This window comes from Antechinus flavipes, chromosome 3 (assembly GCF_016432865.1).
Source record: "Antechinus flavipes isolate AdamAnt ecotype Samford, QLD, Australia chromosome 3, AdamAnt_v2, whole genome shotgun sequence".
Classification (NCBI taxonomy): Eukaryota; Metazoa; Chordata; class Mammalia; order Dasyuromorphia; family Dasyuridae; genus Antechinus; species Antechinus flavipes.
Genome location: NC_067400.1, coordinates 611,631,848 through 611,658,877, shown reverse-complemented (window position 1 = coordinate 611,658,877; position 27,030 = coordinate 611,631,848). Strand labels below are relative to the sequence as shown.

At 53.2% G+C, this 27,030-nt stretch overlaps 1 protein-coding gene across 7 annotated transcripts; it reads right to left on the bottom strand.

The window, feature by feature from the left end:
* Positions 1–1,483: 1,483 nt before the first annotated feature.
* Positions 1,484–26,653, bottom strand: LOC127556045 (zinc finger protein 420-like). 7 transcript variants are annotated; one of them, XR_007952347.1, is made up of 8 exons: positions 26,245–26,500; positions 23,658–24,119; positions 20,129–20,223; positions 19,097–19,223; positions 13,516–13,629; positions 8,092–9,884; positions 7,148–7,220; positions 1,484–5,350 (listed from the first exon to the last, which is right to left on the bottom strand). XR_007952347.1 is itself a non-coding variant. In XM_051988884.1 (7 exons), the coding sequence occupies exons 2-6, from the start codon at positions 23,956–23,958 to the stop codon at positions 8,098–8,100; spliced, it is 2,424 nt and encodes an 807-aa protein (XP_051844844.1). In that variant the 5' UTR covers positions 23,959–24,119; positions 26,539–26,653; the 3' UTR covers positions 1,484–5,350; positions 8,092–8,097. The 7 variants fall into 7 exon arrangements, 6 of the variants coding, with proteins under 6 accessions (XP_051844844.1, XP_051844843.1, XP_051844841.1 ...); XM_051988884.1 differs by lacking the exons at positions 7,148–7,220; positions 26,245–26,500 and adding an exon at positions 26,539–26,653; XM_051988883.1 differs by lacking the exon at positions 7,148–7,220 and having other exon boundaries at positions 26,231–26,496.
* Positions 26,654–27,030: the final 377 nt, after the last annotated feature.

Here is a 27,030-nt window from a genome sequence, read left to right as displayed (position 1 = left end):
CTGGAGCCAATTTTCCATCCCTGGTTTGGCCCTCTCCTGGCTGCCCTCCCCACTGCCAGAAACACCATGCTTACACTGCCAGGTAGGCCCCTTCTTCGTATTCAGCCCCTCAGAGTAGCTAAATCTCAGCCCTGTACATCATCAATGTTCTCACTTATCTTCAGAGTCTTCCTCTGCCGGCTCCTTCCCTACTGCCTACAAACATGCCCACGGCTCCGCCAGCCTCAAAACCCTCTCCCTTGACCCTTTCATCCCAGCTGGCTATCACCCCCTATCTCTGTTGCCCTTGGTGGCTACATTCCCCAAGGTATCTACACTAGGCACCTCCACTTCCTCTCTTCTCACCCTCTTCTTAATCCTTTACAATCCAGCTTCTGACTGTACCATTTTATTGGAACTGCTCTCTCCAGGGACCAGCGATCTTTGAGTTGCCAAATCCAATGGGCTTTTCTCAGGCTTTCTTCTCCGATACTAAGCAGCCTTTGTCACTGTATTATTCATTCCTCCTTTAGACTCACTTCTCTCTAGATTTTCATGACACTCTTCCTCTTTTATTGCTAAAACTAACATTTTTTAAATTAAATTTGTCTTTTTAAACACATTGTTTTATGAATCATGTTGGAAGAGAAAAATCAGAGCAAAAGAGAAAAATCATGGGAGAGAGAAAAAAAAAATCAGAAAAAAGAAGTGAACAAAGTACGTGTTGATTTGCATTCAGTCTCCTTAGCTCTTCTTCTGGATGCAGAGGCATTTTCTGTCCTAAATCAATTGGGATTACTTTGAATCACTGAAACACTGAGAAGAAGCAAGTCTTTCAGTGTCGATCATCGCACATTTTTGCTGTTGTGTTCAATGTATTCCTGGTTCTGCTCGTTTCGCTCAGCATCGGTTCATGTAACTCTTTCCAGGCCTTTCTTAAATCAATTTGTTCATTATTTTTAATAGAATAATATTCTATTACCTTCATATATCAAAGCTAACATTTCTAATACAATATTGAATAGTGATGGTTTCGCCTCCTGATCTTACTGGGAATGACATTGTTTATTCCCATTACATCCGGTGCTTGCTGAGGGTTTTGAGGATTTTAGATAGATGATACTTTTTAATTATTTTAAATTAATTTTTTAAAGGAAAACTCCATTCTTACAAAACCTCTCTCTCTCTCTCCTTTCTCTCTCCTTCCTTTCTCTTTTCCCCCTCTTCCATCTGTTGACTGCTCCTTCTCATCTTCTTTGCTGAATTTTCGTCCAGGGATGGGTTGCTCGCTCCCTAAGAACCCCAAGTTCTTTTGAGAGGCTAGGAGGTGGCTCTCAGCCCCAGGGTGTACACACAAGGGAACCCCCCAAGGGGGGACCCCGAGAATGAGGAATGCCCTTGATTCCAATGTCGCTAAGAGGATCTCTATGTAGATACAAACCAAAGCTAGTTTTGAGAAGCCCCAAGCCTCAGAAATGGGCTGTGGAAGACAAGGAAAACACAGTAACAGAGCAAACGTTTATTAAACATCGATTGTGTGCTGAGAGCTGTGCTCGGCGCAGGGGGAATAAGTGTTTAGATAGGATACGGACCCTGCCCTCACGGAGCTGACAGTCTAGTTGACGGATGGGATGTGACACAGGCAGCCATGGAGCACGATGGGGCCACTAAACTAGATCTAAGGACCCCTGCTGGCCACACTGACCTTGAAAATGGAACCTACGAGTTGGTGGGTTTTTGGTTAGGAATTCCCCAATTGCACCGTGACCTAAGGACCCCTGGGTATGGCCAGGTGAGTCAGGGCCAGACTCCCGGGACCGGCTGCCCAGAGGCGCAGGATGTCCGGGGTTGGGGGCGGACACCGAAGCCTGGGCAGGCGGGCGCCGGGCCGCAGCGCGCCAGCCTCGGGAGCCCGGCTTCTGGATAAAGCAGCAGAACCTCCCCCGGGGTATTCCCCATTGTGGGGGATGAAGCCCTTTGGCAATCTGGCGGCCGCCTCCCCCCAGAGCGCTCTTTAACGCTCATAACTGCAGGAGAGGCCAAACTTCAGTCAGTGAAAACAAAGCCCTAGTTTCTTTACATCCCACTTCATGGACCCCCCCACCCCCCAAATCTATCCCCATGACCCCAGCTGAGTTCTTGTCTAGTAGGTCTGGAAGTGGGTTGGACTTTGGCCTGTGGCCAGCAGGGGGCACTGTTTGATTAGCTAGCAATGCCTGATGATGGATGGATGGGATGGGATGGAGGGCCCAACATCGGGGCTCGCTTTTGGCACTTTCCCCCCTGCAGATTCAGGGCCCTGGTTTGGGGAAAGGCTGGGAGGGTGGGGCTGGTGTGGGGAAGGAGGGAGGGCCCGGGAGGAGGCAGCTGGCCGGACCGGCCTCCACAGTCAGGGCAGAGCCCTGGAGCAGGACAAGAGCCTGGTTTCGAGAGACTCATCCCCTCCAAGTGGCCTCTGCTCCAACACCCTCAGAGACCCTCACTCCCGCAGGAGCAGCTCCAGTCACTTTTAGACAGCCCTCATTAGCAGGAAGTTTCTCCTCACATGGAGCAGGGATTCACCCCTTTGCACCTTCCAGGTCTTGGTCCCAGACCTGTTATCTGGGGCTAAGCAGGAGAATGAAATCCCTCGGAGCCCTGAGGGGGGGGAGTCCCTCATCCCAACCCTCCCTCCGCAGGGAAGGTGCCGAGGCAGCCTCTTCCCCGGCTCTGGCCCTCAGTTATCGGCCACTCCTGGAACCCAGGGCAGCTTCCCTCGGTGATGGGCAGAGAATGCCCAGGCAGCCAGGGCAGAGGAGAAGGAAAGAAAGGGGGAGGAAAGAGAGGGAGAGGGGGAGAGACAGACAGAGACACAGAGATGGAGACAGAGAGAGACAGAGAGAGACAGAGACAGAGAAAGAGACAGAGAGAGACAGAGACAGAGACACAGAGACAGAGACAGAGACACACAGAGAGAGAGAGAGACAGAGACAGAGAGAGAGAGACAAAGAGAGAGAGGCAGAGACACAGAGACGGAGAGGAAGGGGCAGGCAGAGAAAGGGAAACAGAGACAGAGACATGAATACAGCGGCAGAGACACAGAGATAAAGAGACAGAGAGAGTGAAAAAAAGATAGAGACACTGAGTGTGTTAGTTGGCTGCCTGGCTCCTGGCAGGACAATCAATCCGTGCCCCGGGCAACCCTCTAGGTTGCTTAGAACTTGCTCCCAGCATCAGGAATGTCCGTTCTGATGAAATCATGGGACCAGACCAAAAGCATTTTTCCCAATGAGCGAAGCCCAGTTAAGGGAAGCCCCTGGGTACGTGATGATAGCAGCGAACATTATATAGCACTTGAAGCATTCTGGTTTGATACATGACAACCCTGTGAAGTAGGTGCTGTAATATTATAATCCCCATTTTACAGATGGGGAAACTGAGGCTAAGAGGTGACAAGCTCAGGCTCAGACTAGGGTCTTCCTAACTCCAAGTCCAAGGCCCTAATGCCAAATGACAGTTAACGGTAAGGGATAGCACCCCTTAATGCAGCTTTGGCAAGGGTTCAAGCCCTATCTCGCATGAAGCTGGTGGCCCCCGAGCTCTTCTGTGGGGAGGGATGAGGGGGTGGGACAAGAAATTCCATTCCCTCCCTGGGGGCTGAGCCTGTCACCGACGAGATCCGGAACCTCATCGAGGGAGCCCACGGGGGAGACAAGCCCGTCTGCGGAATCCCACTTCTGAGAACCGTCCCAACTCGGGCTCTCACTGGGGAAGGGGCGACAGGGTTTGGGCTCAGTGTGAAGGAGGAGCTTAACAAGCAGAGTCACCCCAAGGATGGAATGAGCTCTTGGGAGGTTGTGGCCCCCTTTTCTCCAGAAAAGATTCAAGCAGAGACATGGCCAAGCGCCCTTCGGGGATGGGGGGGGGATCCCTGCCAGGGGCCCCAGAGTGAAGCTCCTGACCTGGGAAGGAGAACATTCCTTTTCCCATCTCTCCCCCTGCTCCCCCGCCCAGGATGTAGCGAAGACCCGTTTCTGGGCTCTCCGGAGCCGTCGCCTCTGTGAGGAGTCACCAAAGGCCCTGCCGTTACACAGAGGAACTGTTTGCTGGCTCTGGTAACGCTAACAAGTCTTAGGGGCTCAGGAAACTCAGTAGGCGCCTTGTCTTTGTTGTAGGGGCTCAGAGCGTCAGCCTCGTCTGCCCCCCGTGATTCTGGGAAAAAGAAACGAGAGCCCAAGGGACGGCGGACGGCCATCGACAAGGTCAGGAGAAGTTTCCAAGGGGGTGAGAAGCCAGAACAACTTGGCAGCGGGAGAGTGATCCCCCTGAAGAGTGTGTGCACTCCTAGTATGGCTTCAGGAGGACATACAGGGGAAAGATGGGACACAGAGGGTTCAAGAGGAACTTTCTCTTGCTCTCTCCCCCCCTTTCTCTTCCTTCCTCTCTGCCTTTTTTTCCCTCTCTTTTCCTCTCCCTCCTTTCTCTGCCCCTTTTCTCCCCCCTCCTCCACCTTTCTCTTCCCCTCTCTTCCTCTCCTTTCTTCTTCCCTCCTTTCTTTTCCTCCCTTTTCTCTTTCTCCTCCTTTTCTTTCCTTCCCTTTCTCTCCTCTCTCTCCCCTTTCTCTGCCTGTCTACCTGCCTCTCTCTCCTCCCCTCTCCCTTCTTCCTCTCCTTCTCCCCATTTTCTCTTCCTTCTCTCCCCTTTCCTCTCTGCCTACCTCTATCTCTCCCTCTTTCTCTCTTCCTCCCTCCCTCTTTTTCTCTTCCTCCCCTTTTCCCCTTCCCCATTTCTCTCTTCCCTCTCCCTCTTTTCCCCTCTCCATCTCCCCCCGCTCCTCCCTCCCACCACAGCCTGAGGTCAGGGGAACTCATTTCTGGGACCCTCTTTTCCAAGTGTCTTTCCCCCCACCCCCAACCTCAGGCCTTTACGCCCTGGACACGGCCTCCCCACACCTAAGTTAGGGGTGATCACCTTTCTGAATAACTTTTTGAGTCAAAGCACCTTGTTAACAGACTCTGGGTGCTGGGCCTTCACCCAGGTCTCCACCTTCCTGGGCTAGAAAGCCAGGAAATGCTGGCCCGAAGCTCCGGGGATGCCTCGGCAAGAGGCGTCAGTCATTTGCCTCCTCCTAGGATGATCCCCACCCCTGTATTTTACTCTCAGGAGTTGGGGTGTAGGGGGTGCTTGGGAGGGAGAGGGGAGGCAGCCAGGGCCAGGTCTTTGGGGGTCAGCTGTCAACCGGGGCTTTTCCAGCTGAGAGTTTGTCTGGGGGACACTGTCTCCTCAGGAGGGTCCCAGCTCTCGGAGGTCTCAGAAAGGGGCTTCACAGAAGGAAATCCAGCAGCGTCAGTCACACTCTCAATCCAAGGCCATGAAGAGGTGGCCAAAGACCCTGAAAGACAAAAGGCCCAATGTGAGCCAGGGAGGAGGAAGCCCCCTGGGCAGGGCTCCTGCGGGCGCACGGGGACACCCAGGAAGGGTGCGGGCTTCGGCCGCTGCACAGATGGACGTCCTGAGCACCAGAGTGAAGGTAGAACCTCGCCCAGCATCCCCCCCACAATGTGTGCTGGACCAGACTCTGCTTGGGCCCAGCCCCTTCCTCTAGCAAAGGGTCACAGCCCATCCCATGATTCACTGGGGAGGGGAGGGATGGGGTGAAGGGCAGGGAAGGGGTGGGAGGCTGGGGATCATCACTGTCGAGGGCACCCCACTTAAGCTTCCTCCTGCCTCCCCTTCTCTCACCCCCATCAGTCCAGGCCTGCTGTGTGCTAGCAGCCAGTTCTTAACCTGTGTTTTACAGAGTAATCACCTTTCCTTCCTCTCATTAAGTGGCCAAACTGCAGTCTGGGCCACGAAGAAGCAAGCTTTGTGATGGCTGTATTAGGAGGGAGCCCAGGCCCGGGGCTGCTGGCTTTGGGCCTGCTTTGGAAGCCCTTTGAATCCTGGGAGCTGATCCCAGCAGGGTCTGTTTGCATGCTGTGCTCCTCCCCACCGCCGACTTGCTAAGCTACTGCCCTGAAGAGATCCATCCTCCGCCTTCTAATTTCTCTCTATATGAACCAGGAGATCTGAGACCCGGCTCCCCTCCCCGTGCCACATTTCCAGGTGAGCTCCCCTTGCACTTGGGGGGTCCTGGGCAGACACGGGGACATGAGCAGGTGGCCACATCTCCTTCCCACCCTCCGCCGGCAGCACCCCATCTCCTCCGCCTTATCTGGACCCACATTGACATGGGTCTGCACTGCAGCAGCCAGGACATTCCAAGGCACCATTTCCATTCAGGTCCAGCCTGCTGTCGGGACTATCGGTGGCCCACATCTAAATGCACTTGTTCCGAGCATCACCAGCTTTTGCATAGGAGCCTTAAGTTCCTCGGTCAGAGAGAAGGGGCCCCGTGCTTGAGCTCTCCAGTCTGCCACGAATCATACCCAAGATTCTAGTTTCCTTTGGCCAACTGGGGTAGCCAGTGCCATGTCTGCTGCCAGAAACTCAGAAGAGCTCAAGGTTGAGACAAGATGGAATCCTAGCGAAGCGATGCTTGGGATGTAAGGTGTGGCCAGGGGCTGGGCACAGGGGAGCAAGGAAAAAGAATAAGCCATTCTCAGATGCCAATGGCACCATTCAAGTCCCAGACCCCTGCCCCAGGAAGTCCAGGTAGCCTCATGATGGAGTGCATCCCTGTGGACTTACTAGTAATCTTACAAAATACTGTAATGGTCTGTCTACAGAATTACATATGAAATAACAAAAGCAAATAAGTCTACTTTCCTCTCTTAATCTCATTTACTCTTTCCCTTCTTTGCAAATATGGAAGATATGGTCTCTTTTAAAGAAAAAAAGATCTAAGAAAACAAACCAGAAATAAAGGAATTGAGCAAAATTGGATCAAAGGGTCATAGAGCCCCCATTTCCCTTAAAACTTATTCCAAAATACTTAAAAGAACAAAAAAGAAGGAATCAAGAAAGGAATGGCCTGAAGTGTAGATAAGAGGAGGACTGGGGGGGTGGTCCCCTGTGCCAAGATGGCGGTACAGAGGAATTGGAAAGGAGATGAAGTTTTCAGCCTTTTGTTAGGTTCCATTTGTGTGCTATGCTTTTTAAATCAAGGCATTTCTGGTAGTCGGGGATTAGAAAAGTTAAGTAGAAAAGGAAAAGTCAAGTGATGGGTAGAAAATTAATGATTCATTACCTATGGCTTTAACTTCCAACACAGATGTTACTTAATTGTTTCAACAGAGCTTTCTTTTTTTCTTTCTTTTTTTCTGTTGAGGAGGGGGAGAGAAGGAAGTTAACATTTTGGTGACTGCCATTTTAGAGACCAGCATTCCCTGCCTGGACTCACCAAGGGTCACCACCAGGAGTGGTGCAGGGGGTTTTGGAATATTTGAGGCGTTCGGGAGGACCAGTACCTCTGGTGCGAGGGCTTGCTGGATCTTTTTTAGGGCTGTTCATCCTCCTTTGGTCTACCTGGCATTCAACTTTCACCTATGGCTCCAAAAAGCTGTAGCACATGCACAGCAGCCAATCCCTAATAAACAAACTTAGCTGATGGACTCAACCAGGTGAGAGTAATCCACAGGCCTTAGAACTGTTGGTGAACTAGGGGGATGTCTACTCCAAGCACATGAAGACTTTCCCTCATGGAACAGGAGGATAAGAACAACTAGTTCTCATCCATAAAGGACAAGACTTGATTTGGCCATAAAAGTGCCAAAACAAGCACTGTGAAGAGCTTAGAGCCTGGCCAGGCACCATGTCACCCTGACACACATCCTGGGACACGGCCAGCTGTCTGGACTGCTGTTTTTCCATGGCCTTTGATGACTTGGGGAGAGCGAGGTTTACGACTCTTGTGCAACTCTGCCTAACTCAAATCCAATTCACAAGCAAGTCAAGACGTCATCCCGTGATATAATTAGTCTTCCTTAAAAATGATGGACAAATAACACTACCACCACTGCCAGGAGGCGACTATTATGCATTACAGGGAGAGAGAGAAACCAAAAGTACAAATAGCCATTTAAAAAATAACTCAATCCCTCCCTTTTTGTTCTCTCCCTCCCCCCGCCCCATCCCCGTGAGAATTTACCATCTGGAAATCTACCAAAGTCTGGATCAACATTCATCACATACCTAGAATTACTTTTCAGTGTGAAGTTTTTGATGCTTGGTGAGGGCTGCACGCCTACTGAAGGTGTTTCCACATTCACTGCACGCATAAGGTTTTTCTCCAGTATGGATTCTCTGATGTTGAGTGAGAAATGTGCTTCTGCTGAAGGATTTTCCACATTCAAAGCACTCATATGGTTTCTCTCCAGTGTGAGTTCTCTGATGATAATAAAGGGATGACCTCTGGCTGAAGGACTTCCCACATTCACTGCACTCATAGGGCTTCTCTCCAGTATGAGTCTGCTGATGACGAGTAAGGAACGTGCTCCGGCTGAAGGCTTTCCCGCATTTACTGCATTCGTAGGGTTTCTCTCCAGTGTGAATTCTCTGATGTTCGGTAAGGGACGAGTTTTGACTGAAGGCTTTCCCACATACACTGCATAAATAGGGTTTCTCACCTGTATGAGTTCTATTATGTTTGGTAAGGCATGTGCTCCGGCTAAAGGTCTTCCCACATTCATTGCACTCATAGGGCTTTTCACCAGTATGAGTTTTCTGATGTTGAGCAAGGATTGAGTAATACTTAAAGATTTTCCCACATTCATTGCACTCAAAGGATTTCCCTCCTGTTTTAACTCTCTGGTTTTCAGGAAGGGAAGAGCTTTGGCCAAAGGCTTTCTTCGGTCCACTGTTTTCTTGGCATTTTTCTCCACTGTGAATTTTCTGATGTTGAGTAAGGCAGGTACTCCGGATAAAGGCTTTCCCACAGTCGGTACATTCAAAGGGTTTCTCTCCAGTATGAGTTTTCCGATGCTGAATGAGAGCTGAATAGAAATGGAAGCCTTTCCCACATTCTCGGCATTCATAGGGTTTCTCTTCTGTATGCATTTTCTGATGCTGAGTAAGAGCTGAGCAATATCTGAAGGTTTTTCCACAGTCAGTACATTCATAGGGTTTCTCTCCAGTATGAATTCTCTGGTGTTCAATAATATATGTGCTTCGACTGAAGGTTTTCCCACATTCCCTACATTCATAGGGTCTCTCCCCTGTATGCGTTTGCTTATGTTGGGTGAGTGAAGCATGGTAACTGAAGGCTTTCCCACATTCAGTGCACTTATAGGGTTTCTCTCCAGTATGAGTCCTCTGATGATAATAAAGGGATGAGTTCTGGCTGAAGGCTTTCCCGCATTCACTGCATTCGTAAGGTTTCTCTCCAGTGTGAGTTCTCTGATGTTGGGTAAGGCACGTGCTGTGGCTGAAGGATTTCCCACATTCGTTACATTCATAGGGTTTCTCTCCAGTGTGAATCCGAAGGTGTCGAATGAGGGCTGAGCAGTAACTGAAGGATTTCTCACATTCGTGACACTTATATGGTTTCTCTATGTTATGAATGATGCGATGCCGAATGAGGGTCGAGCTGTCACTGAAGGTCTTCCCACATTCACCACATTCATAGGGTTTCTCTCCGGTGTGAATTCTCTGATGTACAGTAAGGCATGTACTTTGGCTAAAGGTCTTCCCACACTCACCACATTCATAGGGCTTCTCTCCGGTGTGAATTCTCTGATGTCGAATAAGGGCGGAGAAGTGATTAAAGGCTTTTCTGCATTCACTACATTCATAGAGTTTCTCCTGATTTCTTCTTTTCTTTTTTCTTTTCAACTTGCCTTCACACTGACTGGCTACGCTTAACTTAGAGTTCAAGGAACCATCCCTTGTGGACTTTTCCATGATTGACCCCCAAAGGAACCCTTCTTCAGAAGTGCCTTGTTTCGAAGTGGATGATTTTGCCTGGCTCTCAGTTTGGGTATTCTGGTCTGAAAGAAATAAAAAAACAACAAACATTCTCTTTTCCTTGTGGTGAGAGAAAAAAAATAACAACAAAAGAAATAAAGCTGAAAATACTGCTTAGGAGTCATCTTTCACAGATGTCAAATGTAGCCCTGCATTTTGGGGAAAAGATGGGAAAAGTGGAATAAAGATAATTAGCAGAGAGAAGTGAAAGGAATGCTAAGCCAAATGACAAAAAGGGACTAGGCAGGTGAGTGTGAACAGTCGTTAGGATCAGACACCAAGAGCTGGAAAGGACTTCAGAGGCCTCCCCATTTTACAGGTGAGAAACCTGAGGCCTAAGAAAGTCCAGGGACTTACAGTCACACAAGCAGTGTTAGGGAATGTTTGAGAAAAAAACTAAAGTTAGGCTGAGAAAATAGAGGTCAGTGTTAGGATTTTTTTTCTGAGGCAATTGGGGTTAAGTGACTTGCCCAGGGTCACACATAGTATTGGGATTTAACTTTAATTCTGACCACTTCCTCTGCAGTCCATTATATCTACTTATACCTATTTACCCTCACTCCATAGATCACATCCTGGGACTGTATCCTAACCTCACTGGCATTCTATAAATAGCTCCTTAGCTAAGGCAGAGATTTCCTTGCTTTCAGGGTCTCCCTGATAGGAATGAACGCTTCATATGAACTGTCCTGATCATTAATCTGCTCTCTGACCTTCAGTTTCTATGAGTTTCCTTGTTCCAGACAGTGGACCAGTTCTGAACATTTCCTACTTAATATTACTTTCTTTCACATTTCCCAGTGTCCGGCCAAACTGGCTCAAGAGAGTATATTCATAAATCTTGGCAAGATTTTCAAGAATGAACAAGAGGAATCTCCTTTAATCCTTAGTTAGCTAAAAACTTAAATTCAGCCAGAATGTTGTATCCCCCCCACATTCTGGCAAATGGCATTTTTAGGGTTCCTGGTCATTCAGGAACTGATTACAGTTAGAAATGATCTATTTCCTTCATTTCATTTCCTTCTTGTCTTTTGATCATATCAGAAATCTTATTTTAGCCATTGTTATAGTTTTATCTCTTTTCATGTTTTAAACCTTTCCACAAAATTGCCATATTTATAAACTTTCATACATCAATCATGCTTTAAAAAAGAATTTGGCTATAAATCATTAATCAATTAATACCGTGGGAGTGCCTCACTGAAAATAAGGAGTGGTTAACAGAAAATTAGTCAGTGGATGCCAAAGTACCCATTCATTTTATTACTTTTGTTGAAAGTGTGACAGACATTGTATCTATTGGTGAATTTTAGTACGTACACACAGACACACATATACATAAAGATATTAGTAAAATATCTTTCTCTCTTGAAGCAAAATATGGAATAGTAAAAAGAAACATGAATGGAACTAAAAATGTAGGATAGTAATTATTTTATGCTTCGTGAGATGTTTTTAAAAATCATGAGCCAAATAAATAACTTAATCTTCTTTAAAATATTCCTCCTCACAACGTTAAATATCATTAGAGTGTCCCCAAGCCTCCTTTAGGGTATTTCGGCACATCTCTATCAGATGCCACATCCACAGCAGGTTACTTTTTCTAGCTAGTTCTCTCTCGAAAGATCAGACTGTATTCAAGATGGCTTTGATTATTCAAATAGGTCAAATGTGGACAATGATGGACTTTGCCAAAATAAAACTAAAGTTATGATGTGCTTGGATCTTGTTTTGAAGTAGGGAGGAGCTGGGGCAAGGGATGATGAGGAAATTTTGTTTTTCAGTCATTTTTCAATCGTGTCAGACTCTTCATATCTCCATTTAGGTTTTCCATTTCCTCTAGTTCATTTGACAGATGAGGAAACTGAGGTAAACAGGGAAAGTGAATCACTCAGGGTCTCCTAGCTAGGAAGTATATGAAGCCAGATTTGAGCTCAGGAAGACTTCCTGATTCCAGGCTCAGCGCTCTATACTGTGCTGCCTGCAGTGTCTTGCTGGGGAGCAGCAGTAATTCAGCCCAGGTGGATCTGGGTTCAAGGCTTAGCTTTGCTACTGACTGGTTTTTGTTTTGAGACAATTGGGGTTAAGTGCTCAGGGTCACACAGCTAGGAAGTGTTAAGTGTCTGAGGCTGGCTTGGAACTCAGGTCCTCCTGAAATCAAGGCTGTTGCTCTATCCACTGTGCCATCTAGCTATCTTTTGTAACCTTGGACATCTCTTCAGGCCTGTTTCCTATCTATTCCTGTACAGAGGTCAGGCTGGATGGCCTCTGAAGTCCTGTCTGGCTCTAACGGGATGAGACTACTTGCTGTTCCCAAAGTTGGCTCGTGCCAGCTGACTGCAGAGAGGCCCATCCCAGAAAGGCTGGACACCAGGTGCCAAATGGACACTGTCCCTCACAAGACTGGCAGCTGGAGAGCTGGTGATCTGAATCAGTGGAGACAGTATCCGTCCTGGGAGTGCTTCAGGAACAGAAGTCCAAGGCCTCATATATTCCCAGGGCCCAGCAGAGTGCCTGGCACATGGTAGGCATTTAACACTTGACTGGTTAGGTAGTGTTAGTAATATCAACCAATCAACCCATATGAAGCACCTACCATGCACCGGGCTCCAGGGAGGCAAGTTCAATGAACCAATCAGTCCCCAGGAGCAGAGAGCTTATTATGTTCTGTTTGGGGGATGGGGCAGAGAGCTATAAAGGTAAGCAAAGGCAGCCAGGATAAGAGTAAATTAGGATGAAACCCAAGCAGTCAGTCAAGGTGTGGGGCGGGAAGGGCACTGGCAGGAGCTGGGAGGGATCGGGAAAGGTTACAGGGACTCAGGAAGATGACCTGCAGGAGTCAGGAAAACCTTCACAGAGGGCCCCAAATGTGAAGGATGGGTACGTTAAGAAGGCAGAGAGAAGGACACCTATTTTCTGGAACCCGAATGATGGAGCAGGCGCCCTCCACCTGGAATCTATGCGCTTGTGACAGAAGAAAATCCAGGACCCACAAATGGAGAAGACCAGAAGATATGTGTTAGGGGAACAGCAAGCAGACAAGGCTGTGGAGGTTGAATTGTACCCTCTGGGTCAAAGGGAGCCACGGGAGGGCTCTGAGCGATTAGCATGACCAAAGGAGGGCTTCAGCCAAGGGAATCTGTCCCTCTCAAGGGACCCCTCGGGCCGCCTCCCTGTGGCTTCTGGAAGGTGACTGGCTGAGTTCTGAAGGGCTCGTGATCAGTGGAGGAAGCGCTTAATCCTACCCACAAATCCAGGAACCCTCCAAGCACAGAAGTGGATGCAAGGTGCTGCAGGGGATACAACAGAGTCAGGGATGGGGGAGCCAAGACGAAAACAGAGGTGGGAGGGCTAGCCATCAGAAATGAAGAAGCAGACAGGAAAGCAAAAAGAAGTAAGGGCAATTCAGGAGGCCAGAAGCCAAGCAAACATTAGACATCACTGACCTCTTAAGAACACACTGAAACCGAAGGAATTCTTTCCCAGACAAGAACAGAACTGCTCTCAGGGACGGGGGGAGGGTGGGGATGGAGGGAAGGGGGCATGTGACAGGGGGGGAGATGAGTAACTGATGGCTCCCTGATCGGCATTTCCAGAGGAGCCATGGCACTGGCAGCCTGCCAAGAATGAGCCACCTGGCTGATCTCCACTCACCTGGCCAGGTGCCTCTTAGCACCTTTGTCTTGTCAGTTCCCTGTAGATCCAGTTTCCATGGCTCTTTCTTTTGTTCCAAATGATAGATGACACTAGGTTCGGACACCACAAGTCCTGCTCATGGGAAAAGAGACCCCCATTACTTGCCAGGAAGCTTGTTTCTCTACGGTTGCTAAAGAGAGGGGGGCTTCTGTGCGACAAAGGTTTTGCCGTCTCTCTGTCACGGGGGAGCGAGGAAAACTACTCACTGACCGGGCCTGGGGATGTCTTCAGAAAACCAAGCTTACCAAAAAGTGGCGGGATTATTCAAAGAGGGGCGGATTTGTCTCTCACTGCGAGCACGTTCTGTAATCAAGAAGCCGGATCCCACGGAGGTGGGCAGCGAGGTGAAGAGCCCCGCTTGGTCGAGCGTGGGTCCCACCAGGGAAAAAATGAACCTTTAATGAAATGGAGGGATTCAAGCATTCCCTGATCCAAAGACTAGCTGAAGAGGAATGGGGAAACATTGACACACGAATCCAGAGAGAACCCGGGTGGGTAAATGTCCCTGAGGCGCGAGGAGGAGCAGTAGGAACATGCAGTGCTGACATTCTAATGGGGAGAAGAGACAAGTGTCCCTCCAGAACCTTAATGTCTTCCAAGTAAGAAAAACAGGGATTGGTTCTCGTGTTTTAAGAAGGAAACTAGAAGGGAGGGGAGAAGGAATACACTGGTGGAGACTGGAGGAAAAAGGGGCCGAACTTGCTATTTCTCCTAACTATAAGGTGAGAAAAGTATACAAAAATGGAGAGAGGGGCGGGAGGAACGGGCATCAAATGAACCCCTCTCTTATTGAAAGTGGGCAGAGGAGGGTTGAACACACACCTAAGTAGTTTGGTGTAGAAACATGGCAACTCAACAGGAAACAAGTAGGGAGAGGGGCAGGGGAGCTAAGAGAGTCTCAGTCAAGATTAGGGCTGAATAACACTTTATTGGGAAAATGGCGAGGGAAAAACTCATGAGCAAAGAGACCCATGAGAACTGATGCTATGGTCTAGTCTGTGTCTGTGTTCCCTGACTTGAAAGAGTGCAGACGAGGAAGCATTCTGCTGTGTCTGCCAACAGAAATACACGCTCCCATCCCTAGGATGGAGAGGAGAATCTCCCCATGGAAAACCAGATAACTCCACATGTAGAAAATGAGAATTTTGTCATAGATACGGGGGAAATGATGTCTTACAGGAGACGAAAGTCCAACCCCAAGGAAGGAAGTACTCTGGGTGGGTTCTGAGGCAAGCTTTGGCCGGCAGGATTCTGATGCCGGGGACTCGGAAGGCTCCCCCATAGTCCTCCAAAAGTAGTGTGGGAAAGCAAGTGGAACAGTTGGAATTTAGCTGTCTCTGGGTCCCCATCTGTCTGTCTGTCTGTCTGTCTGCGTCTCACTCATTTCTTAAGCAGCAGCAGAAGCTGCTGGAGGTCAGCTGAGGGGCCGCCCGGTATCTCTTGGGTCTCCCTCCAGCTCAGGGGCCGCCTGGCCTTAGGCACGTCTCCTCCCAGTGACTGGGGGGCCTCTTTCAACTGCCGTCCAAGTGCAATGGTGGGGGAACAGCCCAAGTGCAGTCTGTCCAATGTCACCTCACAAGGAATCTGACTGAATGAGGGAACTTGCTGGGGGGAGTGGCGCAGTCCTGCGAGGGGCTGATCCATGACTACACTTATTATCATTCATGTGGCGGGCCCCCGGAAGCTAGGGGGCCAGGAGGCCAGAAAGGGGCAAATCTGCCCAGGCCAGAAATGGAACCGGTCAAACTGACCAGCAGAGAGGTCTGGAAGGAAGGGAGGGGCTGGAGGCTTATCCTTTGGGTTCCCCAACAGTCATTATCTGAGTTTAATGGCCTAATGACCAATGGTGCTGACCAATGGGATCCTTTACCTGAGAACTTTGATCCCAAGATGTCTCTTCCAGACAGAAGAACCTGATGTAGCAGAGGTGACATGGAGCAAACTGGGGGAGGCCACCCAGGAGCGTTCCCTTCTCTAAATTGTTCAGTATTAGAGAGCCCCATAGAGGATGAGGGGTGACACAGAGTTAAGTGTGATGGAGAAGCCTCTTGTGGGGCAGGAATTGGGAACACTGGGGAGGCCGTCAGGCGGGCCCTGAGGGTGAGAAGGCGGTCTGCTGATGTTGGGTAAGTAATCTCACACGGGCAGGTATTATCATGACCCTGACTGGACAGAAGGGAGGGAGACGCTTTCCCCAAGCCTGAGCTCAGTCTTCACCGTCATTCCTCTCCAGGATGTACTCCTGACTCTGAACTTTCTCTACCAGGATCTCAAGGCCAGAGACTTTTACTTCTTCCCTTCCTGTGAAGGATTACTTTTTTCCCCCTGAAGCAACTGGGGTTAAGTGACTTGCCCAGGGCCACACAGCCAGGAAGTGTTAGTGTCTGAGCCAGATTTGACTCAGATCCTCCAGACTTCAGGGCTGTTGCCCCTTGGAGGATTACTCTTAAGGGGTGAGGTGGAAAAGGTAGTGATGACAGGAAAGCCAGCCTGTAGGAACTCCAAGTGTCTCTGTGGGAGAACGGACAGGCCAAGGAGGGGTGATGGGGGAAAAAAAAGGTGGCTCCTTCCCTGGAAGCGGGACTGGGTGACGATCAGTCTCTCGGTCAGGGACACGCCCAAATTAATTCCTCTCCCTCCTCCTCTCACTGGCCATGGCAGCCCTGGTACCCGAGAACTTACTTTAAAAACAAAGAAGCAACCCCGCAACTCGTTTACTACTAGAAACCGGGATTTCTGAAGGTCCCAAGACCTGAGGGAGAGGAGGGGAGGGCAGGGGGTCCCGTCTCTGAAGGGCCCCAGGAGCCGAGTCTCTTCAGTCTCCACAGCAGACTGGAACTGGAGACTAGAGGCTGCTTATCTCCGGGTCTCCTTTGGTTCCAGAGGCCATTGAGCGATGGACTGATTTCCCATCTGCCCTGAAGTGTCCTTAAAGGAGACGGCAAGAGCAAAGGGACGGCCCTAAGGGAGAGTGGGTAATTTCACCAGGACCGCATCTCTGTGGGGATGAGCCTTCTGGGGAGCCAGGTCCAGTCAGGATTACAGGGTCCGATGCACCCTGAGTCTACGGCTCTAGTCTCTCCCCTGGGGAAGAGGACTGGGAGAATTAACACACCGAGTTTCTTTTTTAGGAGGATGGTTTTAGAGTCTCTTGGGCCCTCAATACAAAGGCCCACCCGCATCCAAATTACAGGGTTTGGGAGTGGGGCGGAACCTCGTGCGCCACTCCAGCCTAGAACACGAAAGCAATCCCCACGATCACGTACTCGGCTTCCCAGGCTCGGCTTGCAGAGCATCCGTCCCTCACAGGGACGTCTCTTGGATGCTGGGAGAGCTCCGGTGACTAACCCAAGCCCAAGCCAGCCTCCGGGCCTAAGGCTCCCCCTCCCCATGACCGGCCTCCAGACCCAGAACGCTCCCTTTTGTCCCTGCCACGTCTTCTCCAGCCACACCATGCCCGGTTCTCTCCTACCCCCTCCCCGGCCACTTGCTTCTGGGCCCCCTGGAAGGGCTCCCTGCGGAGCAGCCTGGGTCATGCAGGTCAGCCACCACCATCACCTGGACCAGACCCCGAGACGTCCTAGAACCCCTAACCCGAGAGTCCTGGGGAGAGCAGGGCGCCCAGACCCCTGCATCTGTTCCCCTCCCAACCTCCAGAGCTGTCACCGTGACCACCCAATGTCACCAACAGGCCGATGGGCGCCTCCCAAGAGCCTCGGAGGCACCTGCTGCTCACCCTCCGAGGAGGGGGCCAGCCCTCGCCCCCAAATGCCAACTGCCCCCTGGGGCGGCCAGGAAGCAGCAAAGGGCGTGATGGGGGCAGCCTGAGGTCCTGAAGCCAGGAGCTTTGGGAGGGGCCGGGCTGCTAGCCCAGTGCCCGCTGCCCCTGCCCCTGGGCAGAGGCTGCACCCCAGCTCCCAAGGACCCAGAAGGAACGTCCTCTGTCCTGCCAAAGGCTCCACATCCAAACACATCTGCTCTTAGAGGCATCCCCGCCCACTCTGCCCGTGCCCCCAAGGACCAGGGGACCCCGTCATCTGATTTGCAGCAGAACCCTCCCACCCATGGCTGCCCCCCATGGGCATCTCCCTCAGGGTAGGGCCAGCCCTCTTCAGTGTCCCCAGCACTTCGCACTCTGCATAGAGTAAGGGATTTAGCACATTATTCATTCATTCGAGGGGCCTGTTTCAAGATGGATTTTCTTTTTGGAACGAGCAGAAAAGGCCTAAAAGGTTGGAGCCGTGGGGCCTGTGGGCACGGCTATCGGACACGGATGGAGGACGGTTATTTTCCATCGGACACGGATGGAGGACGGTTATTTTCTATCAGATACGGATGGAGGACATCCCCATGTCTGGGAGGAAAAGGAAGAGGAGGAGCTCGCCTCAAGTTCTGGCTCTAACACTGGGATGTCACTGAAGTCCCTGCCCTGTCCCGTGCGTCAGGGAGAAGGCGCCAGGGAGGTGCTAACAACGGTACAGGGGGGGCGGGCAGCTCCAAGGGCCAGGGCAGGGAGGCTGAGGGTCCCCTAATGCTCTGCCCTGCCCCAACTGCCCTCCGAGTGCGGGAAGGGCACGAGAAGCTGGGGAGTGCCCGAAGGGGCGTCCGGTGGAGAAAGGCCTTGAGAGCATCTTCAAGCTCCACTGAAGGACACGAGGAACAGTAAAAATACAGGCTCTTCTATGGTTAAAGGGCTGCTCTGCGTGGGCGAGGACAGACGGAGGCCCACAGGTCTGGGGAAGAATACAAGCCCCGAGCTTGTTCTGTCTGACTTGGGACAAAACCAGGAACAACGGGTGAAGATTTCAGAGACCCGGCTTCAGTCTGGCATCCAGGGCAATGGGCCCTCGGTGCCGGGGCCCTTCGGCCTGGAGGCCTTTGAGCAAGAGCTAGCTGAGCCCGCACTGGGGGTTGGAGGGGCCTCCTGCCTTCGGACAGATGGGGTCCCAGCCAAGACAGGCTGAGGAGGAACCGAGGCTCCCACAGGGGCACCTGCCACCCGCTGACCGCGAGAATGGGATCGTGGCGTCTGCGCTGGGACACGGAGCTGCCCGAGCTCCTCACCCAAGTGTGTGGCTTTTAGGGGACAGGGGACATGACAGGCCTGCAGGGGGCCCGGGGCCAGAGGAGCGCCCAGGCTCTGACAGTTCCCTCTGCTGACAAGGGCCGGTCAGGGAATATCCTCTGACGCTTCAGGAAACTACCAAGCCCGACACGAGAACGAGGTTCCCGGAAGCAGGCAGGGGTGCAGTGGGCAGAGCCCTGAGCCCAGAGGCCCTCACCCATCTGGGCGAGCCCAGGATGATCTATCTCAGCCTCAGTTTCTTCATCTGTAAAATGGGAAGCTGCAGAGCCCCCTTCCCAGGCTTGTCATGAGGAACGAAGGAGACCACGCAAACTCACTGTTGTCTCACGCCCGGACCTAGGCCCAGGCCTGGCTGAGCTCTACAGAACAAGCCCGGAGAAGGATGCCTTGCAAACTCTGAGTCCCGGAGGGAACCCAGCCTGGCCGGCCCAGGAGGGCCCACTCCGTCCTTACCCAGGGACACCAGATTTCCGTAGTTCTCCAGCATCACGTCCCGGTACAGGTCCCTCTGGGCAGGGTCCAGCTGCCCCCACTCCTCCTGGCTGAAGTCCACGGCCACGTCCTGGAACGTCACCGGCTCCTGAAATACAAGAGACGCCCCTGCTCAACCTCCCCACCCCCAAGGCCCCGTGCGAGGTGGGGAACGCCAAGGGAGCTAGCCAAGGGGGCAGGGGCGGCCATTCCCCGGCAGCAAAAGCCCGGGCAAGCCGGCTGGGGTCGGAAGGCAGCCTTCGGGGATGGGCCAGGAAGGACCCCGGCCCAATGGTCCCAGGAGCTGGGCCTTCCTTTCTTGGCATTCAGGGCCCCCCTTTGCAGCTCCTTTCCCCATCCCCTTTCTTCACACTTGGGCCCGCTGAGACCACCAGCAGAGCCTCCAGAGCTGGTCCTGTCACTGCTGGCCAAGGAGCACTTTCAACTCAATCCAGCAAGTGCTTATTTATGAGACCGTGCCGGAAATGGGGCTTCAGAGACAAAGAAACAGCCCCCGTCCTGGAAGCGCTTACCTTCTACTGGGGGAATATAACGCGTACAATGCAAGGAAGTGTGAGGGGAAAGGGTGGGGAGGCAATCTGGGGAGGGGAAGGGACAGATGTAAGGGCAGAGGAGAATTTTCAGGAGAAAAGAATGGATTCCAGGGAGAGGGATGGTCTTTGCCGAGGCACGGAATGCCGAGTTAGGGGCAAAGCCGGGAATCAGTAGCAGAAGTCAGAGAATGTCAAAGGAATGGGAAGTAGCCGAGAGGCAGGCGGGAGCCGGGTCACCAAGGGCTTCTGGTGACACTGGGGATCTGCCCTGGATCCTAGAGACAATGGGGAGCCACGGAAGCTTCCTGAGGAGGGCCAGAGCAAGCTTATTCTGGTTGTTGTGGGGAGAGGGGAGGAGGAAATCCGGGAATGAGGCAGGATGGCCAGACAGAAGCCTCAGGTGCTGCAGAGGGAGGCGGGGACTGAGGGAGGACTCTGGGCAAGAGGATCATCACCTCACCTGGGACCTGGAGGCCAGGAACTCGGCAGCCATCTCCTCCACCTCCTTCTCTGGGTTCCACTCCTCGTGAAAGGTGGGGTCCCGGCACAGCAGATCTAGGGGACAAGATGAGGGCCATGGGACCAGCGCCCCTCCCCAGTGGGCCTTCTGGCGCCATCCCTGCCCCTGGCTCGAGCCCAGGGGCCACGTGTGCCCTGATGGGCAGAGCCCCGGCCTGGGAGGTGATGTCCGCCCAGAGGCTGAAGGAGCAGCTCCGGCCCTCCCAACAGGAGCCGTCTCCAGTCCAGGACTCGCCCAGAGGCTGCTCTGGCCCCCAGAACAAGCTCACACTGGTCCGGCCAAACCCAGCACCCTGGACAGTTCTAGGGTCCTGAGCAGGCCCTGCCTGACAGGCGGCTTTCTCCAGTAGGTGGAGGCCAGGAGAGCTAGGGGCTGGAAGCTACTCCTGGAGGGCAGGGCCCAGTGCATTTTGGTCTCGTAGCTTCATCTTCTGACAGCATCTGGGGCACAGAAGCAAAAAGGAAGCAGCTGAGGATGTTTCCGGTGAAGAGGAAGCTTAATGGGGCCACCAGTTGTCTCCCCACGAGGCCCGTCCTCCTCTCTCTGGTCAATGTGGGGATTTTTTGGCACGGCCATACATATTTACAAGGGACTTGGATTTTCTTGCCTTCTCAATGAGTGGGGACGGAGATAGGAGAGGATTTGGAACTAATGAGAAAACTGAATGAAAAGTGGCAGTTAACAAATCTTCCCACTGGTCCTGGACTTTTGAGCCTGAGACCCACCTCTCCCCTTGCTCTGCAGTCACTTCCCCAGGCCGGCCCCCACCTCGCACCTCAGCCTCCAGAGTCCGGAGCCACTGGACTCATTTGATTTCCCCTCCCCCCTCCGCCTGACTTTCCTACTCCTTTCTTCAGGGTCACCCTCCACCTTGTATCCCAAGCTGAGGACAGGTTCTCTGCCTTCCTTTGTGTCCCTAGCGCTTAGTTTTGTGCCTGGAACACTGCAGGTACTTAAGAAATAGACATGTTCTTTTGACAGATTATATTCTAGCCAAATGACTGGCCCTCTGTTCTGAGACATCTCTTCTCCATCCTTTTGTTCACAACTTAATTCTTATTTTGATTGGATTTACTTTTGGATTTGACAAAATCCACACTGATTGTTGTTGTGTGTCCTATATTTTCTTCTTTTTTTCTTTTGTTTTCTTTCTTTCTTTCTTTCTTTTTGGCTGAAGCAATTGGGGTTAAGTGACTGTCCCAGGGTCACACAGCCAGGAAGTGTTAAATGTCTGAGGCCAGATTTGAACTCGGGTCCCCCTGACTCCAGGGCTGGTGCTCTATCCCCTGCGCCACCGAGCTGCCCCATGTGTCCTTCATTTTCAAAGGAGACCAATGACGTCTTGACTTGTGCTTGTTCTGGACTTGAGAGGCGAAGTTGCCCAGTTATCACCTCATTCCAGCGCAGTCACTGAAGTCCAGTGGGAAGACACAGTCAGGACGCAGAGGATGCCCGTGGTACCTTCCATGTCTGACCAAGCTCCGAGCACTCCACAGATCCTGCTTCAGTTGCCTTCAAGGCCTTTGGAGCGAATTGTTCCCAACCATTCCAGCACGTGCTTGGAGTAGAGACCCCCTGCCAGTCACTGAAGGGTCTGAGTCCCCCAGGTTCTCCCCAGGCTGGTTCAGGCCGCCTGCCAAGCCAGTGGCCGATACAGCTTCCCGTGGCCACGGGTGAGGTCGGGTGGCGGGGAGACACCAGAAGTAGATGAGCAGCTCGGAAAGGGGCTCGGCACACTCCCAGCGAGGGGCTCGTCCCGCCTGAACGGCCCGTGGGCCCCCCCACAAACGTGGGGCCCAGCCTGCGAGCCCCACCCAGGGAGGCCGTGGCCGGTGGGCCACGAGTTGGAGAGTTCTACAGCGGATCAGGGTGTCTACGCTAAGTCCCGCTCCAGGAGAGCCAGCACCTGAAAGGGGAGTGGGGGAGTGTGTGTGAAATGCAGGGAGCTCTCGGGCTCCCTAGGGAGTGGGCGCCGATCCAGGCTGCAAATAGAACTTGTCAAAGCTTCTGTCCCAATCCTGAGGAGCCCGGGCTGACACCCAGAGAGCCAGGAAAAATAAGCTGGAAGGAGCTAAGGTCACGCGCTGGCCGCCTGTCAGCAGAAGGGCGGACCGGGGCTGGAGGGCCGGCACCTGTCAGGGATAACGGGTCTGCCGAGTCCTTCTCAGAACTGGCATAAAACGCCCTAAAAAGGTAAAGATGACGTGCAGAAGTACTCCCAGCTCTTCCTGGGACCCCAAGGGTTAACACCGGCCCAGCTGCCCGGCAGGGACTCTCCCAGCTCTAAGAATAAATGGTTCTAAAATTAAACTGTGACACGCCTGAGGCACCTCCTCATATGTCTGCTCGCCCCCATGACTCATGGGACAAATGGGGAATTAACTTTCTGATCCCGGGGAGAAATCGGCTCCAGGAGCATTCCCTTTACTGTCAGAGAACTGGGGGGGGCTCAGGAAGGGACCCCCGAACAAGGAGTTTTAAATGGGAAGGGGCCGGGGCCTCACAGGCCTCATGGCAGGAAGTGGGACAGCCCAGCCTGGAGAAAGGCCGTGAGGGTTGGAGAGCTGTTCACAACTGTGCCCGGGTGGAGAGGGCCTAGCACTTAGTAAGAGCCGGGCACACAGTCGGCGCTTAATAAATGTTTACTGATTGGTCTTGTCCTGCTGGGCCCCAGAGGGCAGAATTAAGAGCAAAGGGGAAGACGTTTCAGAGAGGCAGATCTTAGCAAAGAAGAAGTGCCCTGAGCATGAGCGCTCCCCCCAAGTGAAGGTGGTGAGCTCTGCAGGCAAAGGGTTTTGTCCCAGGTAAAGGCTGGGCTGCAGGGCTGGGATCCCCTCTCTGAGTCAGAAGAGCCGGATTCTCTTCCTGCTTCTGCCAACATCTATCTTGTGAACGGCTTTACGTAGCCTCGGTTTTCTCATCTGTCCAATGGGGATGACAGCACATGTCCCACAGGCCTCCAGGAATCATAAACTGCGACCATGGGGGGAGGGAGGATCCAGGAAAAAACAAAGTCGCAGACTATGGATTCGAAGCAGAGCAGCAAACATCCTGTCTGCCTAAACCGTGCATCCATAACAACGTGTGGGCTCTGGAGAAAGTGCTCCCCGAGAGGGCACAGCGGAGCCCCGAGGACCTGGGGCAGGGACTCAATCTTCCCTCACTGAGTCTAGGACATTTCAGAGCCAGAGAACAGCCTTCCCCTCCCCCCTCTGTGGCTGCCCCACGCCCCCTTTGGGCTTTTCTCTCTCTCCCCCAAACTCTGTTAAAGGCAGGCACGGAGCTATAACAGGTAGAATTTAGACTTGAACCGAAGAAGAACCGAATTCAGATCTTACCTCAGACACTCACCAGCTGCGTGATGCAAGTAAGTGTCTGAGACAAGTCCTCTCTCGGTCTCAGTTTGCAAACCTGCAAGATGGGGACGATCAGAATTCTACCTGGAGTCAGACGGGCTTACGCCCCTCACCTCTCCTCTCAAGCAGCTGGGTTGAGTCCTCCACGATCAGGACCTCCTCACTGGGCTCCAGATGCTGTAACTTCATCCAGGTCTCCACGTTCCCAAGCATGATGGTCAGGAACTGTTCCGCCCTTTCATGCGGATCTCCAAGGTCGTCGGTGAGCCCTCGGCAGAAGGCGTCATAGTCCGTGTCGAGGTCCTCTCCGGGGACGAACTCCTCGTCCCCGGGCACGTCGTCCATCACCTTCAAACTCAGGAGTCCGACTGGTTCCTGGGGGCCCAGGACGTGGGAGTTCAGGGGCACAGCCATGTCAGTATTAGGGCAGTGTCTCACTGGCTGGGATCCTGGCTCGGGGGCTCTCAATAGGGATCCAGGCCTTGATGGTCTATGGATTCCGTCAGTGGAAGGGATCCAGCAGCTATGTAATAAACGCAGCTCTATTCAGGCGGCCTGAGGATGTGATCAAGACCCTGGAAAAAAGAAAGCACCTTCTTAGATGGAGCGAGCTCAAGCAAGCCCCCGGAGCCCCCAGAGCTGGCTCACCTGCACGAGCATACCTGAAGGCACACATGCATGCGAACCAGGGGGGACCTTGTCGGTCACGCAGACCATGATTCTGACACGGGGTCACACAAAGACTTGGCCTCTGCCCAGCTAGAAGAGTCCCAGTCTGCTCTGCCCCACCCCCACTGTCAGAAACCCCCCAAAACTCACAGTCTGCTCTGCCCCACCCCTACTGTCAGAAACCCCCAAAACTCACAGTCTGCTCTGCCCAACCCCCACTGTCAGACACCCCAAAACTCACAGTCTGCTCTGCCCCACCCCCACTGTCAGACACCCCAAAACTCAGTCTGCTCTGCCCCACCCCCACTGTCAGAAACCCCCAAAACTCAGTCTGCTCTGCCCCACCCCCACTGTCAGAAACCCTCCAAAATTCAGTCTGCTCTGTCCCACCCCCAGACTCAGCCCTGCTCTGCCCCACCCCCACTGTCAGACCTCCCCCCAAGACTCACAGCTTTGCTCTGCCCCACCCCCACCGTCAGACCCCCCCCCCCAGACTCACAGTCTGCTCTGCCCCACCCCCACTGTCAGACCCCCCCCCCCAGACTCACAGTCTGCTCTGCCCCACCCCCACCATCAGACACCCCCCCAGACTCACAGTCTGCTCTGCTGCCCCACCCCTACTGTCAGAAACCCCCAAAACTCACAGTCTGCTCTGCCCCACCCCCACTGTCAGACACCCCAAAACTCACAGTCTGCTCTGCCCCACCCCCACTGTCAGACACCCCAAAACTCAGTCTGCTCTGCCCCACCCCCACTGTCAGAAACCCCCAAAACTCAGTCTGCTCTGCCCCACCCCCACTGTCAGAAACCCTCCAAAATTCAGTCTGCTCTGCCCCACTCCCACTGTCAGACCCCCCCCAGACTCAGCCCTGCTCTGCCCCACCCCCACTGTCAGACCTCCCCCCAAGACTCACAGCTTTGCTCTGCCCCACCCCCACCGTCAGACCCCCCCCCAGACTCACAGTCTGCTCTGCCCCACCCCCACTGTCAGACCCCCCCCCCCCCCAGACTCACAGTCTGCTCTGCCCCACCCCCACCATCAGACACCCCCCCAACTCACAGTCTGCTCTGCCCCACCCCCACCGTCAGACCCCCCCAAATTCACAGTCTGCTCTGCCCCACCCCCACTGTCAGAAACCCCCCCCAGACTCACAGTCTGCTCTGCCCCACCCCCACCGTCAGACCCCCCCCAGATTCACAGTCTGCTCTGCCCCACCCCCACTGTCAGACCCCCCCCCCCAGACTCACAGTCTGCTCTGCCCCACCCCCACTGTCAGACCCCCCCCCCCAGACTCACATCTGCTCTGCCCCACCCCCACTGTCAGAAACCCCCAAAACTCACAGTCTGCTCTGCCCCACCCCCATTGTCAGACCCCCCCAAATTCACAGTCTGCTCTGCCCCACCCCCACTGTCAGACCCTCCCCAGACTCACAGTCTGCTCTGCCCCACCCCCACCGTCAGACCCCCCCCCAGATTCACAGTCTGCTCTGCCCCACCCCCATTATCAGACCCCCCCAAATTCACAGTCTGCTCTGCCCCACCCCCACTGTCAGACCCCCCCCCAGACTCACAGTCTGCTCTGCCCCACCCCCATTGTCAGACACCCCCCCAGACTCACAGCTCAGCTTTGCCCCACCCCCATCAGATTCTTCCCCCCAGTGACCTTAGACAGGAGTGCCAAAAAGTAGAAATAAATTCTCACACTCAGAGAGATTGGGAGGCAGAGAGATGGGGTTCAGGAAGCAGGATACTCAGGGGAACATCACTCCTGCACCCGGGACAGGAGGAACACACTGACACACACCCCTGCACTCACACATTTATAAAAACACACTTAAAATGCAATTTAACTCAACAGACATTGACTGAGCACCTACACCTTAAGCCGGGGATACAGACACAAATCAGAGTCCCTGACACAGTCACACACAAAGACCGGCTGTCACTGACACTAGTACTGACATTGACACTGACACTGACATGGACACTGACAATGATATTGACATTGACACTGACATTGACAACGGCACCTTCAAGGACCCTGGCACACGTGGGGAGGAAGGACCCTGCTTGGGACCGGGGACAGGGACTGGGACAAGGCCCAAGGCGTTGGGAGAGAAGAAGGGGGAGGTCGGTGGATGGAAAGGGGGCGTGGCGGTGACGTCATGACAACAGGTGACGTCCGTGGCAGGGCGGGGCCGGCTCATCTTCACCGTCGCCCCCAGAGAGAAGGACGGTAGGAAGGAGGTCAGGGTCAGAGGACAGGGACGGGAAGGGGTCAGACCCCTAAGCTCGGCCGCCTGGGTCCCGGGGGCCGCAGTCACCTGACGCCGCGGGTCCGAGCCGACAAAGAGGACGCCGCTTAGGTCGGTCCGAGGCTGTGCCTGCGCCTGCGCAGAAGGAGCTGCCCGACTAGGACCCCTCCCCCACGGCTCCCGGAATCCATTTTCCCAGAGGCCTCAGCGGCAAGCGCTTGGTCTGGTTGGGGAGGGATTCCTGGGAAACAGCCTTTTGGCAGCAGGAATTCGTGCGGCTCAAAGGGTTCTGGGAACTGTAGTCCCTAAGCTTTTTTTTTGCGCAGCCGCATTGCGCTGAGGCGGTGCCTTGAGAGAGGGCTGGTTGAGTGTAGTAGAGAGAGGCTCGACATGGAGGGGTCAGGGCCGAAGGACCGTGGGGGCCCTTTATGCTGATCCTAGTTACTTTTCCAAGCTAGAGTGATCGTGTCACGCTCTCGCCCTGCCCAGTGGCTCCCCAGTAGAGCCTCTGAGACCACCCTCAGTGGAAGCGGAAGCCTGGCTTTCCAAATCATGCTCCCC

Excerpts from the sequence above, each read along its gene's own strand:
- LOC127556045 (XM_051988884.1), bottom strand. The coding sequence starts at position 23,958 with ATGGCTGTGCCCCTGAACTCCCACGTCCTGGGCCCCCAGGAACCAGTC. Across the intron at positions 13,630-19,096 it reads CGGAAATCTGGTGTCCCTGG|GACTTGTGGTGTCCGAACCT; the intron begins GTAAGGACGGAG and ends TCCCATGAGCAG. Across the intron at positions 9,885-13,515 it reads GCTAAGAGGCACCTGGCCAG|ACCAGAATACCCAAACTGAG; the intron begins GTGAGTGGAGAT and ends TATTTCTTTCAG.